Consider the following 19,189-nt stretch of genomic DNA (forward strand, 5'->3'; position numbering starts at 1 on the left):
GTTTCTAATCATTATAGATTGAGTTGGTTTGGAGATACTGAGAAATTAATGAGAATCCTCTTTCTTTTTCCAGAAATGATTTGAGTATCATATAAGTACCTGATCATCCAAAAGGTATTACTCCTGGGATTATTTTTCAAAGACCCATTCTATCGAAAACTGGATTTCTGGTGTTTTTAGCACGTTCTTGTGGCATTTTTCTGATGATGGAAAACAGAAATAGGGAAAACAAATATTAAAATTGTATTTTTGAGTGTTTCTTTATTCCTTTTCCCCCACAGTTTACTGATGTTATTAATACGAGGGGACAGCATCAGCTTGTATTGCAGCCAACCTCTCAACCTGGGTATGAATGCAATTTTCAAACTATTTACTTATGGCAAAAGGCTCCATTCCAAGAGGACAAAGGAACCGTTTCCATCTCACCGTCACCTACTGATGGCCCCACACCTCTTCCTGCACTTACAGGCATGGGCAGTCACTTTTTCTTTTCAACTTTTTTCAAAGTAAAAAGTCTGTATTTTACTTTTAAAATGATTACAGTCCTCTTGTTGTTCTTCCTTTACAAAAATATTACTAGTGAATTCAATTGAAACGTATCATACTACATCCAAAACTACTATGTTCTATTGTACCTTTGTTACATCAGTTTTTAGGTACCTGCAGCCTGCAGGCCATCCAGACACCCCATATCCAGACAAACAATTTCTTCTTTCAGCAAAACAAACTAAACCACAGGATCTAAAGACAGTTTCTTGGAACTCATCAGTGTACCCGTGCAGAAACAGACTCCTCCCAAATGAGGAGGGACAAGGAGGAGTCAGGTAGTACATAAACACCACATTCATTGAGAATACCTGCATTTCTCTTTATTGAGACTTGACTGAAGTAAGTAAACTATTAGATGAATGCAATAGAAGCACAATATTTGAATGTAAAATTGCTAATTCTTGGTTTATCATTTTAAAAAGGTTCGAGTTTACTTCAAGTTAACAGCAGAAGGATAACCTCAATTGCTTTTAGATTTCACCACTATTTTTATTTCAGACGTTTTCCACGTGAAAACAATGGCAGGTAAGTGCAAATCTTTCTTTAAGAGACTTAAGTTCTAACTAACCATCATGTACCTTTACATGATGATTCCCCTTTTCAGGTTTTTTGCATTGAACTTGTTTCCTTTGCACTGTATTTTTCCTTTAAAGGCAAAAATTTCACAATTCTTAACATTTTCTTTGCAGATAGAAAGTTTCAGCAGGAGTTCTTGGAGACCCACAATGCCTACAGAGCGCTGCACGGTGCACCACCACTGACTTATAACAGCAAGATGTGCGGTGAAGCCCAGAAATGGGCTGATGAGTGTTTGAGAATTCACACTCTGGGTCATAGTGAAACTAAAGATGGAGAGAATGTCTTCTTTAAGTCAGGCAGTCCATCCGTCAGCATAACAGGTAATATCATCCCTCTTATTGACTTGATTTGCCTGTTTTGTTTATCAGAATTGTCATTTTACAAGGATATGTCCAAATAAATCTTCATTTAAAATAAAAACATATTCATGAACTTAGTCTAGCTAGTTTGACTCAAATCAAAATCTTGCTGTATTTCTCACCATTAAGCATATATTTGAAACCAATGTCTACATGAAAGATGTCCCTGTATTCAGTTTTCTGTTGGTATGTTTCAGGAAAGGATGCTGTGGATGCATGGTACAGTGAGATTAAGGACTACAACTTTAAGAAACCAGGATTTAAATCTGGAACTGGTACAACACAACACAGAATTGGAACTTCTGTAGACACATATCACACACGTATAAAACAATTCACAAAGCACAAAGCAACTAAAATACCTGTCTATGCTATGTATTAACTTAACTTTCTGTGATTCACTTCAGTCATCTGTCGATTTGTGATTTTTATTATTTGTGCAGAAAACTGACATGGCTTTCTTATATCTCTTTGTGTTTTTCTGCAGGACATTTTACTCAGGTGGTTTGGAAAGAGTCCAAGGAACTGGGTCTGGGAATGGCCACGGATGGTAGAATGGCCTTTGTGGTTGGTCAGTACCGCCCCCCTGGCAACTTCAGCAACCCTGGGCAGTTTGAAGCAAATGTCCTACCAAAAGGTAACTTCATGTGATTACTTGAATTTACTTTTCTTCGATCAAATTGCAAATACTTAAATATTAAATATCCCTAAATTGTAGGGCTGTGGTTGTCTGCAGTTGTTCCAGATCAATTATTGGTGCAGGTTCATGGCTCTGGATTGGCAATTACTGTATAATATTTGAGAAATGCATCTTCACAGAATCTGTATTGTAAAAGTAGTGGGTTAATAAAATCGAACAATTGATCCATAAAAGTATAGACCCATCTTTTATGCCTTTCCTTCTGCGGTGACCTAATGCATAACAGCAGTAAAGCCAGTGTCCGCTAGCTTGATGCTAACGTATAATAGAATTTCCCATAGGACGGCTGATGCTAACGCTTGTTCAACCTAATCAGACATTGCAGACTAAATGAGCAGCAGTATATACTCACAGGCTGGTATTTTCCAAACTCTTTTAAGAAAATGTTTTTTTTAAAGTAACCATTTGTGGTCTTAAGCACCATTTTTTGCTAAAATCTTCTGTAATAAAGAGCAATGCTATGGCGCGAGCTCCAGCAAGTGGCCAATCTACACATTTTTGTTGGAGCTTCTCCTTTTAGGAAACCATGTAACTTTGTATGGTGTTAACAATCTCAATGGTTTATTATTTCACTACTAAATTTAACTGTATGTGTACTGTGTCAGATTAATATGCATATCTTCAAAACATATAGATTATTATTTTATTTCTACAAAAACATCTAAATGTGTCAAACAAGTATAATCAAAATCGGATCGAATCGAAAGAATCATGAATCGAATTACATCGATCCTGGAAATGATGGGTGATACCTATCCCTTGTATGCGATACTTCACTGAAGTCAAATGCCTTTGCTGTATTGTAAAAAAAATGGTATGTCTAGAAACTAAAATAAAAAAAAATACTTCAAATAATTTTTATTTACAGGAAAAAGTCATTTTATTATTGAAAAACGTAGTATCCTTTTAAAGAGCTTTGTCTGTGTTTTAGCACAGGATAGATTTTACTCTATTGAGATAAAAGGATTAGTCACACTCTCCTAAATACTGTTAGGCAATGTTTGTTTTTTTTTACAAAAAATTTCAATTTTCTGCAGTTTCTGTGCTGCACTATTTAACATTAAACCCACAGGACCATCACGTCTTTTGGCTTTTCCACAGGAGTGCAATCTTCTGTCATTTTCTTGTTTTGCTTGATATTCAACCAACTACAAATATTTTTCTCAATGCTGGTGTGAAACTGTTGAAGAATTTAAATCCCTCTCTCTGTCTGCATTCATTCATGTCTTTCTCTTTTCTTGTAATTTTCAGAGTAAAAGTTTTGAGTTTTAAAACTCTTGAAGGCAGCAGCACCAAAGACAGCTCCAGGAAAATAACAAGTGTTGTTTAAATGTACCCTTTCACACTCTCCTACTGATCTGAACATCCTTCTGTTATAGAAACAATCTTAATATGAATACAGTGTAAATCTTTAATAAACATCACAATTTTCAGGAACATTGTGTTTTCTTTTGTGTTTTTTTTATTTAAAAGTTACAAAAGTTGTGAAAACAAGTTCTATAACGGAGTACTGGTTAATCTGATTAAATATTAGGGCCTCCATAAAAAATAAATAAATAAATTTTTGAGAACAGAGTCATAAATTTATGAAAAAATTCATAATTTTCTCTGAATAAAGTCCTAAATTATGAGACAAAAAGGTTGTAATTTTATAAGAGTAAACTCATAGAATTATGACTAAAAGAGTCAGTACTTTACAGTATTATAGTTATAATTTGAAAAATTATAAATTGAACATTTATTTGACTAAAATTGTACATTCAAGAAGCAAAGTTCTTGATTAACACAACAAACATAACAAAAAAACAACAACATCAAGAATATATATCAATATATTCCCTTAATAATACGGTGCTATGTGTAACTCTATGGAATGTGATTACTGTGCTTCATGGGTCCGGAATAATTCAGATCAGATCAGATTAGATTAATTTAGATCAGATTAGATTAATTTAGATTAGATTATTTTAAATTAAATTAAATTAAATTAAATTAAATTAAATTAAATTAAATTAAATTAAATTAAATTAAATTAAATTAAATTAAATTAAATTAAATTAAATTAAATTAAATTAAATTAAATTAAATTAAATTAAATTAAATGAGTTTAGGTTAGATTAGATTAGATTAGATTAGATTAGATTAGATTAGATTAGATTAGATTAGATTAGATTAGATTAGATTAGATTAGATTAGATTAGATTAGATTAGATTAGATTAGATTAGATTAGGTTACATTACATTAGATCAGATTAGATTATTTTAGAATCTAGCCACAGGGGTTGCAAGCCAGTTGCCTCTGTGCCGGTCCCAAGCCCGGATAAATAGAGAGGGTTGCGTCAGGAAGGGCATCCGGCGTAAAAATTGCCAAAATAACCATGCGAATCATCCACAACACTTTAGACATACCGGATCGGTCGAGGCCCGGGTTAACAACGACCGCCACCGATGCTGTTAACCTACAGGGTGTCGGTGGAAATTTGACTACTGTTGGTGGAAGAAAGAGGGGAGGCAGAAGGGTCCGTGGCCAGAGAGAGAAGGGAAAAGGCAGGAACATAGGTTTGAGAATAGGGACTCTTAACGTTGGCACAATGACAGGGAAAGGCAGAGAGCTGGCAGACATGATGGAGAGAAGGAAGGTAGATGTACTGTGTGTGCAGGAGACAAGGTGGAAGGGCAGCAAGGCACGTAGTATTGGAGGAGGATACAAACTGTTCTATCATGGTGTTGATAGGAAGAGAAATGGGGTAGGAGTGATTCTGAAGGGGGAGTTTGTAAACAGCGTTCTAGAGGTGAAAAGAGTCTCAGACAGGATGATGAGCCTAAAGTTAGAAATCGAAGGGGTGATGGTGAATGTAGTCAGTGGGTATGCGCCACAGGTTGGCTGTGAGTTAGAAGTGAAGGAGAGATTCTGGAGTGAGTTGGATGAGGTCATAGAGAGTATCCCCAGAGGAGAGAGAGTTGTTATTGGAGCAGACTTTAATGGACATGTTGGTGAGGGCAATAGAGGTGATGAGGGGGTGATGGGCAGGTTTGGTGTGAAGGAAAGGAATCTGGAGGGACAGATGGTGGTGGACTTTGCGAAGAGGATGGAAATGGCTGCAGTCAACACTTACTTCCAGAAGAGAGAGGAACATAGAGTGACATACAGAAGTGGAGGTAGGAGTACTCAGGTGGACTACATCCTATGCAGACGAGGTCATTTGAGAGAGGTTAATGACTGCAAAGTGGTGGTAGGAGAGAGTGTAGCCAGACAGCACCGCATGGTGGTGTGTAAGATGACTCTGGAGGTCAGGAAGAAGAAGAGAGGGAAAACAGAAAAGAAGACCAAGTGGTGGAAGCTACAGAATGAAGAAACTTGTGAGGAATTTAGGCAGAAGTTGAGACAGGTCCTGGGTGGTCAGGATGAGCTTCCAGAGGACTGGGAAACTACAGCAGAGATTATCAGGGAAACAGGTAGGAAGGTGCTAGGTGTGTCATCTGGAAAGAGGAAAGACGGTAAAGACACTTGGTGGTGGAATGAGGAAGTACAGGACTGCGTCCAGAGGAAGAGGTTGGCTAAAAGGAAGTGGGATGTAGAAAGGACTGAGGAAGGTAGACAGGAGTACAAGGAAGCGCAGCGTAGAGTGAAAAGAGAGGTGGCAAAGGCCAAACAGAAAGCTTACGATGAACTATATGACAGGCTAGACACAAAGGAAGGAGAAAAGGACTTGTACAGGCTAGCCAGACAGAGAGACAGAGATGGGAAGGACGTGCAACAGATAAGGGTGATTAAGGACAGAGATGGAAAGGTGCTAACAACTCAGGAGAGTGTACAGAAAAGATGGAAGGAGTATTTTGAGGAGCTGATGAACGTGGAAAATGACAGGGAAAGAAGGGAGGAAGATGTGGTTGTTGTGGAGCAGGAAGTAGCAGAGATTGGAAAGGATGAGGTTAGGAAGGCTCTGAAAAGGATGAAGAGCGGAAAGGCCGTTGGTCCTGATGACGTACCTGTGGAGGTATGGAAGTGCTTAGGAGAGACAGCAGTGGAATTTCTAACGAGGTTGTTCAATAGGATTCTAGAGAGTGAGAAGATGCCTGAGGAATGGAGGAGAAGCGTTCTGGTTCCGATCTTTAAGAACAAGGGTGACACGCAGAACTGCAGCAACTATAGAGGAATAAAGTTGATGAGCCACACAATGAAGCTGTGGGAAAGAGTAGTGGAAGCCAGGCTTAGGAAGAAGGTGGAGATTTGTGAGCAGCAGTATGGTTTCATGCCCCGTAAGAGCACCACTGATGCCATTTTTGCTTTGAGAATGTTGATGGAAAAGTACAGAGAAGGTCAGAAGGAGCTGCATTGTGTGTTCGTAGATTTAGAGAAGGCGTATGACAGGGTGCCGAGGGAGGAGCTGTGGTACTGTATGAGGTCGTCTGGAGTGGCAGAGAAGTATGTCAGAGTAGTTCAGGACATGTATGAGAGAAGTATGACGGTGGTGAGATGTGCTGTAGGTCAGACAGAGGAGTTCAAGGTGGAGGTGGGACTACACCAAGGATCAGCTTTGAGTCCTTTTTTGTTTGCTATGCTGATGGACAGGCTGACAGACGAGGTAAGACAGGAATCTCCCTGGACAATGATGTTTGCGGATGACATTGTAATTTGCAGTGAGAGTAGAGAGCAGGTGGAGGAACAGCTAGAGAGGTGGAGGTTTGCTCTGGAAAGAAGAGGCATGAAGGTCAGTCGTAGTAAGACAGAATACATGTGTCTGAACGAGAGGGATCAAGGTAGAAGCGTTAGGTTACAGGGGGCTGAGGTGAAGAAGGTGCAGGAGTTTAAGTACTTGGGGTCAACAGTTCAGTCTGATGGGGAGTGTGGAAAAGAGGTGAAGAGGCGAGTGCAGGCAGGTTGGAGCGGGTGGAGGAAAGTGTCAGGAGTGTTGTGTGACAGAAGAGTGCCAGAAAGACTCAAAGGAAAGGTGTACAAGACAGTGGTGAGACCAGCTCTGCTCTATGGGTTAGAGACGGTAGCAGTGAGACAGAGACAAGAGGCTGAGATGGAGGTAGCAGAGATGAAGATGTTGAGGTTCTCCTTAGGAGTGACCAGGTTAGACAGGATAAGGAACGAGTACATCAGAGGGACGGCTCATGTTGCCTGTGTTAGCGACAAAGTCAGAGAAGCCAGACTGAGATGGTTTGGACATGTTCAGAGGAGGGATAGTGGATATATTGGTAGAAGGATGTTGGAGATGGAGCTGCCTGGCAGGAGGGCAAGAGGACGGCCAAAGAGGAGATACATGGATGTCTTAACAGAGGACATGAAGTTGGCTAATGTTAGGGTAGAAGATGTCCATGATAGAGTGAGGTGGAAAAGGATGATTCGCTGTGGCGACCCCTGATGGGAAAAGCCGAAAGAGAAAGAAGAGATTAGATTATTTTAGGTTAGGTTAGGTTAGGTTAGGTTAGGTTAGGTTAGGTTAGGTTAGGTTAGGTTAGGTTAGATTAGGTCAGGTTAGATTAGATCAAAATTTGGAATTATAACAAACATGCATAACGCTGAAATGTGTAAAATAATGTGATACTGAGATACATATAACAGTATTTGACACAACAGTAAAATGAATGAGATTTGTGCAAATGAGCAAATGAATGTCATGGTGCAATAAAAAAGCTTTTGTAGACCACAAAATTAATAATTATGAAAACAATATAGAGAGAAATAATGTAAATGAGTAATACATATATATCGGATAATAAATTGGTCTGCATATAATTAAAAAATAAGCATAACAGCATACAGAGATAGTTATGATGGGGTGCAGTAAAATTCATTTCAATTCAACTTTATTTGAATAGCCCAAATTTGCAACAACAGTCATCTGAATGGGTTTCGTATTGGTAATTGTGAGGTAAAGCACAATTAGAAGCAACCTCAGGGGTGCCCACATGAAGGAGGGATCCTCCCCCAGGACGGACAGGCGATTAACCAGAACTGATAGAGAAGAATTAACTTATCTAAATCTACAACTACATATTTAAAGTCCAGCAAATGATCTTCATCATTTGAAGTTGGGGGACGGCTGGGGGCATGGGGGCATGAGACGAGCCGGAGACGGGATCCACAGCCAGGTGTAGGTGTAGGAGCAGTAGGTGCAGGAGCCTGGATGAGCAAACTGGAATCTGGAAGCACTCCCTCTCACCCGGAGGGGAGTGGGAAAAGAGGGACAGTACATGAATCGCACTGCACCAAATGGAGGCATGGAGAACTAAATGACAAATATGATATAGTCAATTATTAACAGCAATATTCTTTCCTTATTAAGCCTGTTTTATGAGGAAAAAAACACGTTTCATTTTTTTAAATGCCTATTTTCCCCTTTTATTCCATATATTTATAAATGTTACATTACATATTTAGTTAGCAAGTCAAATACTTATTTTATAGTTAAATATTTTTTTTAATTATGTTAATTATGTTTAGAATTATGTTTTGTAAAACGTTTTGTAAACTAAACATTTAATTTTATAAAATTAAACATTTCGTTAATTAAATATTTAGATCTGAACTAAATAGTTATTTTCCAAACTTAATATTAAAGCTTCATAATTTAATTTTTTTTCCAATAAATGTTTAAGTCAAAATTAAATAATCCATTTTTAGCTAACATGCAAATGAACTTGCTGTTATGCGGAAATGGGCTATCAAAATAAAAGCTGTATTTTGCGTAATTGACGAGCCATTTTAATGGCTATTCTTTTGTAAATAGACTTCTTTTCAGGGCATCTCTACACTTGTGAGACCTGTCGGTACAGCCTCTGCTGGAATAAAGAGCTGAGTCAGAAAGCAAAGCTCTCAATTTTCATTCCAATACTCATCTGCGGTCATGAGCTCTGGGTCATAACCGAACAAATAACATTTTGAATACAAGCGGCCGAAATAAGTTCCCCCGTCAGGATGTCTGAGTGCTTCCTCAGAGATAGGTTGAGAAGCTTGGAGTAGAGCCGCTGCTCCTTTACATCCATAGGAGACAGTTGAGGTGTCTCGGGTATCTGGTCCGGATAGCTCCTGGACGCCTCCTTCTAAAGGTGTTCTGGGCATGTCCCACTAGGCGGAGACCCTGGGAAGACCCAGGACATGATGGAGATACGCTGTCTCTCTGCTTGGGGGAGCCTCGGAATTGCCCCACGGGAGCTGGAGGAGGTGGTTAGGAAAAAGAAAGTCTGCTGCCTGGAGGAGTGGAGTGGAAGAAATGGAAGGATAGATAGATGGACTTTTGCTGCTTTGGGTTAAGTTTGTTGTTTTATTTGCTCAGTTTCTGACAAACAGTGTGTTTTATCAACATACTATTAAAATATCACAGTGAGTTTTAATAAACACAGTTGTTAAAACATTTTCTTACTTTAACATTTTCAAACCAAAATGCTTATGCAACAAAGAAACCTAATTTCTATTCTTATGCTTTAGAAAATCCGAATTCAAACATGAACAATTGTTTGTTACACTCTACTCCACAGATAGGCAAGTCCAGACCCAAAGGGCTGGCGTGTCTGCATGTTTGCCAGACATCCTTGTCCTATTCATTGCTGATTACCTGGATCAGGTCCAGCCAATTAGAACATGACAGAGCAGGATTTGTTGAAAAACAAGCAAGAATGTTGTTTTGAAAAAAATAATTTTGTTCTAACTTAAGTGCTCATTTGGCACGATTGCTAAGACACAGAGTGAAAGATATTTATCAGACTAACCCAGGTTAAAAACCCTCAGCGGCATGTTGTACAGAGAAACATAGTTGAAAAAGAAATACTGAACTCAAGTCCTTAGCTGGGTAAATAAAAAGAAATATTAGATATGTTCAGATGATAACAGATCCAGTGGAAACAATGCAAATACTGCTTTCATTAATAGAAACAAGTTCAGATGTGAAGACCGTAGTCATAGTCACGCTGCTGTAAGCATTGACTGTATGTGAGAACTGGACTGAGTGACCCCACCCCCTGACGTTCCAAATACCTGCTGGCTCCAAGAAGCCAAAATCCCATAGACTTCTATGGAAGAATAAACAGCTTTTACTCTGTCATTGTCATAGTTCGTAGGAGAGACAGACCAAGATGCTGGAACCCAGAATGAGGACACAGGTAAGTGAGTTGTAAGTATGAATTTATTTTTCATTCCAGGAAAGATGGCAATGGTTTGGTGGATATCCGAGGAGGAGCGAAGCTTGTGGCGTGGCTGGAGGCAGTAGCGTGGCTAGCGGAGCATGGTGTTTCCACAGGAATGCAGGGGTTACTAGAACTGACTTCCACACAGCTGACACTCGAAGGCAGGAATCCTGAGGCAGGGAGAATAACGTTAGTTGCAAGGCAAGACTTAGTTTGCAAGAGATGAGCGAGACTGAGACCAGGCGTAGTCACCATAAGGTGACAAAAAAAACAAATATGAAAAAAAAATATAACTTAAAAAATAATAAAGTAAGGGTCTATTACAAAAGTTTAAATAGATCAAATAAATTACACAATGTCTGGGCGTTCTTATGGTTCATGTAATGTAAAGATTTAGAGATTAGGTTGAGTAATCCATTAGAGTGAGGTTTTACCTTTAAGAATTTACAAGTATGAATAAAATGCTTTGAAATTACAATCAGTGCATTAATCAGAAAGTCCAGATTTTTGTCAATTAATTGTAATCAAATTTTAATTGTATTCCAATTTAAAGGGTTAATGATGATATTTTTGGATTTAAGCCAATTATGAAAAGAAGACCAAAACTTTTTTACATGAAAACATTCAAAGAAAGATGTTCCACAGTTTCTACATCCTTTCCACAAAAGACACAAAGATCACTATCCCAGTTATAGAGAGAATGTAAAAAATGATTGGAAAGGTAAATATAATTTAACGGGAATGCTCCAAAAATAGCACTGCTCATATAGCAAATCAATATATTGTGGTGATCTGGGGGTTAGCCCCGCCTTTAGCTTCTAAGACTCATGGGAAGTGGGGAATCTTGGTGTGTTAAATCGCTCACCATAAGTGAGGGAGCTGTGAGCAGAAGTGAGGTTAATGCTTTTTGGCTGGTGGTGGGTGTGTTCAAAGTAAACAGACAGATATGATTGTCCGCTAACTTATGTGAGTGTCGTTCTCAACAAATCGGGGTTGTGCTTTGCATGAGGCACGGGTAGCAGATTCGACATGTCAAGTGGAGTTGCTTCTAAGTAAGAGGATAGTGAATCAAGACTTAAGCGCAACAGTACCGGCTTGGATAGTTGGGTGGTGATTCAGTGCTTGCTATTGATAATTGATGCACTTTAGTTCTGCTATCGTGAAATCTATGGCCGAGTATGGAACGGCCTGAAACTTGCGAATCGGCGTTCCCGCCTTTGAGAAAAAGGCGTGCATGTATGTATGAGGAGAGGGATAGTGGCCGCAGGTTGCGAGGTGAAATGTCGCATGGAGACCGTTGCGCAACACCTGGATCATGGGGTGGCTTAAATGACTCAGCTCATTCTAATATTGTCATTCTTTACTAATTATTGCGGACATTTTCAATACTTGTCTGTAGGCTAGTCTTGTCTTGTCTGTCACATATAAATTTATTTTTACGATTGTTTAGTTGGCGATAGTTACATGTTACTAAGATACATGGACTACTTACAATAACTAACAATTTGAATGATTTGATGTTATGAAATGTATTATTGTTGATGTTATGTTGCTATGTGTTTTTATATGCTGGTCTTCTTTCTCTTTCGGCTTTTCCCATCAGGGGTCGCCACAGCGAATCATCCTTTTCCACCTCACTCTATCATGGACATCTTCTACCCTAACATTAGCCAACTTCATGTCCTCTGTTAAGACATCCATGTATCTCCTCTTTGGCCGTCCTCTTGCCCTCCTGCCAGGCAGCTCCATCTCCAACATCCTTCTACCAATATATCCACTATCCCTCCTCTGAACATGTCCAAACCATCTCAGTCTGGCTTCTCTGACTTTGTCGCTAACACAGGCAACATGAGCCGTCCCTCTGATGTACTCGTTCCTTATCCTGTCTAACCTGGTCACTCCTAAGGAGAACCTCAACATCTTCATCTCCGCTACCTCCATCTCAGCCTCTTGTCTCTGTCTCACTGCTACCGTCTCTAACCCATAGAGCAGAGCTGGTCTCACCACTGTCTTGTACACCTTTCCTTTGAGTCTTGCTGGCACTCTTCTGTCACACAACACTCCTGACACTTTCCTCCAACCGCTCCAACTTGCCTGCACTCGCCTCTTCACCTCTTTTCCACACTCCCCATCACACTGAACTGTTGACCCCAAGTACTTAAACTCCTGCACCTTCTTCACCTCAGCCCCCTGTAACCTAACGCTTCTACCTTGATCCCTCTCGTTCAGACACATGTATTCTGTCTTACTACGACTGACCTTCATGCCTTTTCTTTCCAGAGCAAACCTCCACCTCTCTAGCTGTTCCTCCACCTGCTCTCTACTCTCACTGCAAATTACAATGTCATCCGCAAACATCATTGTCCAGGGAGATTCCTGTCTTACCTCATCTGTCAGCCTGTCCATCAGCATAGCAAACAAAAAAGGACTCAAAGCTGATCCTTGGTGTAGTCCCACCTCCACCTTGAACTCCTCTGTCTGACCTACAGCACATCTCACCACCGTCATACTTCTCTCATACATGTCCTGAACTACTCTGACATACTTCTCTGCCACTCCAGACGACCTCATACAGTACCACAGCTCCTCCCTCGGCACCCTGTCATACGCCTTCTCTAAATCTACGAACACACAATGCAGCTCCTTCTGACCTTCTCTGTACTTTTCCATCAACATTCTCAAAGCAAAAATGGCATCAGTGGTGCTCTTACGGGGCATGAAACCATACTGCTGCTCACAGATCTCCACCTTCTTCCTAAGCCTGGCTTCCACTACTCTTTCCCACAGCTTCATTGTGTGGCTCATCAACTTTATTCCTCTATAGTTGCTGCAGTTCTGCGTGTCACCCTTGTTCTTAAAGATCGGAACCAGAACGCTTCTCCTCCATTCCTCAGGCATCTTCTCACTCTCTAGAATCCTATTGAACAACCTTGTTAGAAATTCCACTGCTGCCTCTCCTAAGCACTTCCATACCTCCACAGGAACGTCATCAGGACCAACGGCCTTTCCGCTCTTCATCCTTTTCAGAGCCTTCCTAACCTCATCCTTTCCAATCTCTGCTACTTCCTGCTCCACAACAACCACATCTTCCTCCCTTCTTTCCCTGTCATTTTCCACGTTCATCAGCTCCTCAAAATACTCCTTCCATCTTTTCTGTACACTCTCCTGGGTTGTTAGCACCTTTCCATCTCTGTCCTTAATCACCCTTATCTGTTGCACGTCCTTCCCATCTCTGTCTCTCTGTCTGGCTAGCCTGTACAAGTCCTTCTCTCCTTCCTTTGTGTCTAACCTGTCATATAGCTCATCGTAAGCTTTCTGTTTGGCCTTTGCCACCTCTCTCTTCACTCTACGCTGCGCTTCCTTGTACTCCTGTCTACCTTCCTCAGTCCTTTCTACATCCCACTTCTTTTTAGCCAACCTCTTCCTCTGGACGCATTCCTGTACTTCCTCATTCCACCACCAAGTCTCTTTACCGTCTTTCCTCTTTCCAGATGACACACCTAGCACCTTCCTACCTGTTTCCCTGATAATCTCTGCTGTAGTTTCCCAGTCCTCTGGAAGCTCATCCTGACCACCCAGACCCTGTCTCAACTTCTGCCTAAATTCCTCACAAGTTTCTTCATTCTGTAGCTTCCACCACTTGGTCTTCTTTTCTGTTTTCCCTCTCTTCTTCTTCCTGACCTCCAGGGTCATCTTACACACCACCATGCGGTGCTGTCTGGCTACACTCTCTCCTACCACCACTTTGCAGTCAATAACCTCTCTCAAATGACCTCGTCTACATAGGATGTAGTCCACCTGAGTACTCCTACCTCCACTTCTGTATGTCACTCTATGTTCCTCTCTCTTCTGGAAGTAAGTGTTGACTACAGCCATTTCCATCCTCTTCGCAAAGTCCACCACCATCTGTCCCTCCAGATTCCTTTCCTTCACACCAAACCTGCCCATCACCTCCTCATCACCTCTGTTGCCCTCACCAACATGCCCATTAAAGTCTGCTCCAATAACAACTCTCTCTCCTCTGGGGATACTCTCTATGACCTCATCCAACTCACTCCAGAATCTCTCCTTCACTTCTAACTCACAGCCAACCTGTGGCGCATACCCACTGACTACATTCACCATCACCCCTTCGATTTCTAACTTTAAGCTCATCATCCTGTCTGAGACTCTTTTCACCTCTAGAACACTGTTTACAAACTCCCCCTTCAGAATCACTCCTACCCCGTTTCTCTTCCTATCAACACCATGATAGAACAGTTTGTATCCTCCTCCAATACTACGTGCCTTGCTGCCCTTCCACCTTGTCTCCTGCACACACAGTACATCTACCTTCCTTCTCTCCATCATGTCTGCCAGCTCTCTGCCTTTCCCTGTCATTGTGCCAATGTTAAGAGTCCCTATTCTCAAACCTATGTTCCTGCCTTTTCCCTTCTCTCTCTGGCCACGGGCCCTTCTGCCTCCCCTCTTTCTTCGACCAACAGTAGTCAAATTTCCACCGACTTCCTGTAGGTTAACAGCATCGGTGGCGGTCGTTGTTAACCCGGGCCTCGACCGATCCGGTATGTCTAAAGTGTTGTGGATGATTCGCATGGTTATTTTGGCAATTTTTACGCCGGATGCCCTTCCTGACGCAACCCTCTCTATTTATCCGGGCTTGGGACCGGCACAGAGGCAACTGGCTTGCAACCCCTGTGGCTAGATTTTTATATGCTGGTATAAAAATGAAATTGTTTTAACTTATTTTAACATGTGAAGCTATTAAGGTAAATATGATGAATTAGTCACTGTATTTTGTGAAATCAGTTTTGGTTTTTGTGAAATTGGTAAAATGTATGTATTTTTTGGCGTATGGACCCTAGGAGGACTAGGAGGACGACTTTGTGGAAGCGAATGGGGCTCCAAATAAATAAACAATAAACAAACAATAAACGATAGTAACGTCTAAATAAATACACTAAGTAATGAAGGCTGGAAAACAGCTGCACTTTTTCAGACCATAAATAAACAATCGATCATTTGTTCATGAAAGTATTGATGATTTTGGAGGATTTTTACTGTCGGTGTTGCACAAAATTAGAAAAATGCCAAAAATTTTTGGAGTAATCCCAGTGATGATCTCTGTGATTTAGTTTTTAATGTTTTATGAGACCTAAACATGATTTTCACAATAACAGGTTTTTAAATAATCAAATCCCTCTGATACGTTTCACAAAGACACACACACACACACAGGACCAAAGACACACACAGAACATCACACACCAAGCAGAAATTAACTTATTGCTAAAAATGATGTCAGGAGTTGAGCTCTAAGAAAATGACAAAAGAGCAAAGAAAAACGAATAATTTGATTTATTATTTCTAATTATTAATATTTCCTGGCTTTGTTTGTTCATATTTGCATCATTTGACAGAATATATTTATTATTCTAGATTAATATTCCTGTCTGTTTTTATTCACATTTATGTTTAAAAAGTTAAAATTAAGTTAACGTTTTAAAGGTTTAAAGTTTAGCTTTAGTGTGTTCAATAAACATTTATCTTGTATGGCTGCAACCTAAAGTGTGTTTTGGATTTAGGCCCCTTCTGCAACTGATTTTGACCCCCCTGTAGTACGAGTCTAGAAAATCCATGCATGTTTTTGTGTGTAAAATGGGCAAATAAAAATAGGGCACACAAAAGGAAGTCCTCAAATTGTGTTTTGTTTTGTTTTTGTTTGTTTGCTTTTTTTTGGGGGGGGGGGGGGGGGGGGGGGGGGCTAGGAGGTTTTTAGTGGCGCCCTTCATACCACTTACTGCCCATGAAATAGCCCTCGGTCTCAAAAACGTTGGTGACCCCTGCTGCGCATCAATACAGACTACGCAGTCCTTTTTTTACATTTTGGTTGCTGGTGTGCCTCGAGATTTTTGTCAAGGAAAAAGTGTACATTGGCTCAAAAAGGGTTGAAAAACAGTGTTGGTCTATCAACACAAACCTGAACGTTTCTATGACTGTGTTATTTGAAACTCGGGTCACTGAACAGTAAACAAAAATGTGCTCCAAAAAATCTTATCGGTCTGAACCAGTCCTACTGGTTTTACATTGTTTGTTTGTATTGTGCATCTTCTGTGGAATAAAGATGTTTGTCTGCAGTTTCTTTTTTACCTTCAATCAGATTCAGTTAAAAGTTTGCAGCAATCGTGCCTGTGTGCATGACATGCAAAAACTCCAGCCTAACTAAAATACCACCAGACTTGAACTTCAAACTTAAAAAAAAAACAAATTGCAAATCAATTAATTTTTAATCAATCATGTACGTCACAAAAACAATCTATTTCAAAAATGATTTTTTTATCTGCTAATGATTCACAACGATTTTAACAAAGAAATACACAGAAATGCCATTTTAAGCTTAGTTTTCTTAATATGTCCCCTATCATCAAAACTATGCTAAAAGAACATGCTTAAACCACCAAAACACTTTATTTTATTGGAGTGGGTCTTTAAAAGAAACAGTCTATCGACCGGCAAGCAAAAATATAGGAACAGCATGCAGAAATATAGGAAGCAAAACAAAGAGCTTAATTCCTGCTTATCTAGAAAACAGTCATTTCCAGTTTGTTCTTCCTCAAACTGAGTTAATTTAATCACAGCAAACCTTTTCACATTCTCAAAACCCTCTTTCAAAAAGACATGTCTGGTTCATCACACATCTTAACCCTTGTGCTTTCTTAGATGACCCCACCCTTGCATTGACGTGTTCTCCCTACCATGACAAAGGTGGATAAAGGTGAAGAGGATTTCATGTTAACCATTGACACCAGTGAAGATCACAAATCATTGAAGAAAAAAGGTTCAGAGCACTGTCTAGTGGGTCTAGATGACCCAACTCCCAACGTTAACGTGCCTAGGATAGAACAAGGGTTAATATTGTCATGGTGCCTCTGTCAGTTATCCTCCCCCTCCCCTCTCTGCTCTGCTCCTGACTCCACCAGCTGTGACCAATTCATCTCATCAACCTCTGCTGCTCAAAAGGAGACCCAGCTCCAGTATTCAACGCCAGTTCGTTGCCCCCTTATGGTAACTACGCCTGGTCCAGTCAGCTCTCGTTGATTCCCTGTCACGAGAGTCACCTGTGTGGAAGTCACCTGAAGCTTTCCCTGCTTTCCTGTGGAAACGCCAGTCACCGCAAGCCACGCTACTACCTCCAGCCACGTCACGAGCCTTGCTCCAGCCCGGATCTCCATTTCGCCAAATCTACTATTCTCAAAAAGGAAATTAAAATATTACTTACCACTCACTTACCTGTGTGATCATTCTGGGTTCCACCGTCTGGGTCTGCCACGCCACGAACTATGACAAATCTAGATTTTAACTAAGTTAAATGCACACTCACATGGAAACACAAACCAACTCAATTTATTTTTTTCCACATATTACACTTTTAGCATTAGTTGAAAATCAAAACCAGGTATGAATCATGTACAATATTTCGGAAGTAGGCTACAGTTTTTTGTGCCGAAAGTGTTGATTTATTTGTAGGTTTTCATGAAAATAAACAAATTTGTGGACCATTTTCCCGCAATTAACTCTATCATTTAATTAATATTTCCTTCAAAAAATATTTATTTTCCTGTTTTCACTTTTCAATTGTGAGAAATTAAAGACTCAGTATTTTCTGAGGAAATGTTCGCTCGCAAGCCCATTCTGTTTTTTTACGTTCTATCTTGATTTTCATTTTCAAATTCACACAGACAGGAACAGAATGCTGCAGCTAGATAAAGCTCCTCATTTCAATTACAAAACTGGAAGTACAAAGTAATCATGTTCTCCTCAGAATTCCACAGGAACTCCAACTTCTTCCCACAGTCAAAAAAAAAAGCTTCAGTTGGTGATTTGATTCACGATTTCTTAATTTAGAAGTTAGGGCTGGGTATCACCAATAATTTCCAGATTCGATTCGATTCACAATTTTTTTCTTCGAGTCTTCTGATCCACTCAATTCGATTCAAATTTTGAATATACACGGTTCACATATTTAGACATATTTGTATGGAAATCCAGTAATAACCTATGTTATGTTTATGTTATGTATATGTTTTGAAGATATTCATATTAATCTGATACAGTTCACATACTGTAACATTTATTGATGTGATTTATTGAGACAGTTGTTCTCTGACTTTTGAATGTTTCACATGGAGATGATAAAGCTGCAGTCATAATGGATTCATGTTTGTAATTATATTTAGAAAATACTCACGACGGTTGTGTTGTTTTAATTTGCTTTGTTTATTCATCATCAAAAATTGGAGGCAGCTGAAGTTGGCTTCCGGTTGTGAGCACCCACTTTGACGTAAAAGGGAAAATCTTCATCACAAAGTTTAAGTTAAAACCCTCCGCAAACATTTTACAGAGAATGAAGATTCAATCAAATAAATTGCTGATTTGTGTAGACTTGTAAAAAGGACATTAATGCATTTTCCTACAACAAGGATGGATTAGGCAGTCATCTGTTAAGAAAATTTAGCACAGAAAATGTCCCTGTTTTAAAAATGTAAAAACCAAAAATGATCAATCTTTTTGCCCCGCAAAATGATCTGGGACTGGGTTGAGTTATCTGTGGTATAAAGGTGTTCTATAAAAAAAAAAATTATAATTTTATTGCATTTTTTTATAAATCCAAAACAACTTCTACAAATCAATGACTTTGTTTCATTGAATCTTCGTAATCTGTAAAAAATAAAAAATCTACCACGGCCAGATTTTTTTCTGGAGAGGAGCTAGAAGTGTCAGGTTCCTCAGGTCCAGCCACTTCTGAGCCTGGGCCAACAGTGGAAACGTCTCAACTGCGCCAGAAGAAAGACTGGACCGTTGGCCAGTGGTC

At 39.8% G+C, this 19,189-nt stretch overlaps 1 protein-coding gene across 2 annotated transcripts; it reads left to right on the forward strand.

Annotated features, from left to right (window-relative positions):
• Positions 1-659: 659 nt before the first annotated feature.
• On the forward strand, positions 660-3,624 carry LOC101165896 (Golgi-associated plant pathogenesis-related protein 1-like). 2 transcript variants are annotated; one of them, XM_011479588.3, is made up of 6 exons: positions 660-888; positions 1,048-1,074; positions 1,239-1,448; positions 1,685-1,762; positions 1,975-2,124; positions 3,439-3,624. In XM_011479588.3, the coding sequence occupies exons 2-6, from the start codon at positions 1,068-1,070 to the stop codon at positions 3,441-3,443; spliced, it is 450 nt and encodes a 149-aa protein (XP_011477890.1). In that variant the 5' UTR covers positions 660-888; positions 1,048-1,067; the 3' UTR covers positions 3,444-3,624. The 2 variants fall into 2 exon arrangements, with proteins under 2 accessions (XP_011477890.1, XP_004072833.1); XM_004072785.4 differs by having other exon boundaries at positions 666-888; positions 972-1,074.
• Positions 3,625-19,189: the final 15,565 nt, after the last annotated feature.

Source organism: Oryzias latipes, chromosome 9 (assembly GCF_002234675.1).
Source record: "Oryzias latipes chromosome 9, ASM223467v1".
Lineage (NCBI taxonomy): Eukaryota > Metazoa > Chordata > Actinopteri > Beloniformes > Adrianichthyidae > Oryzias > Oryzias latipes.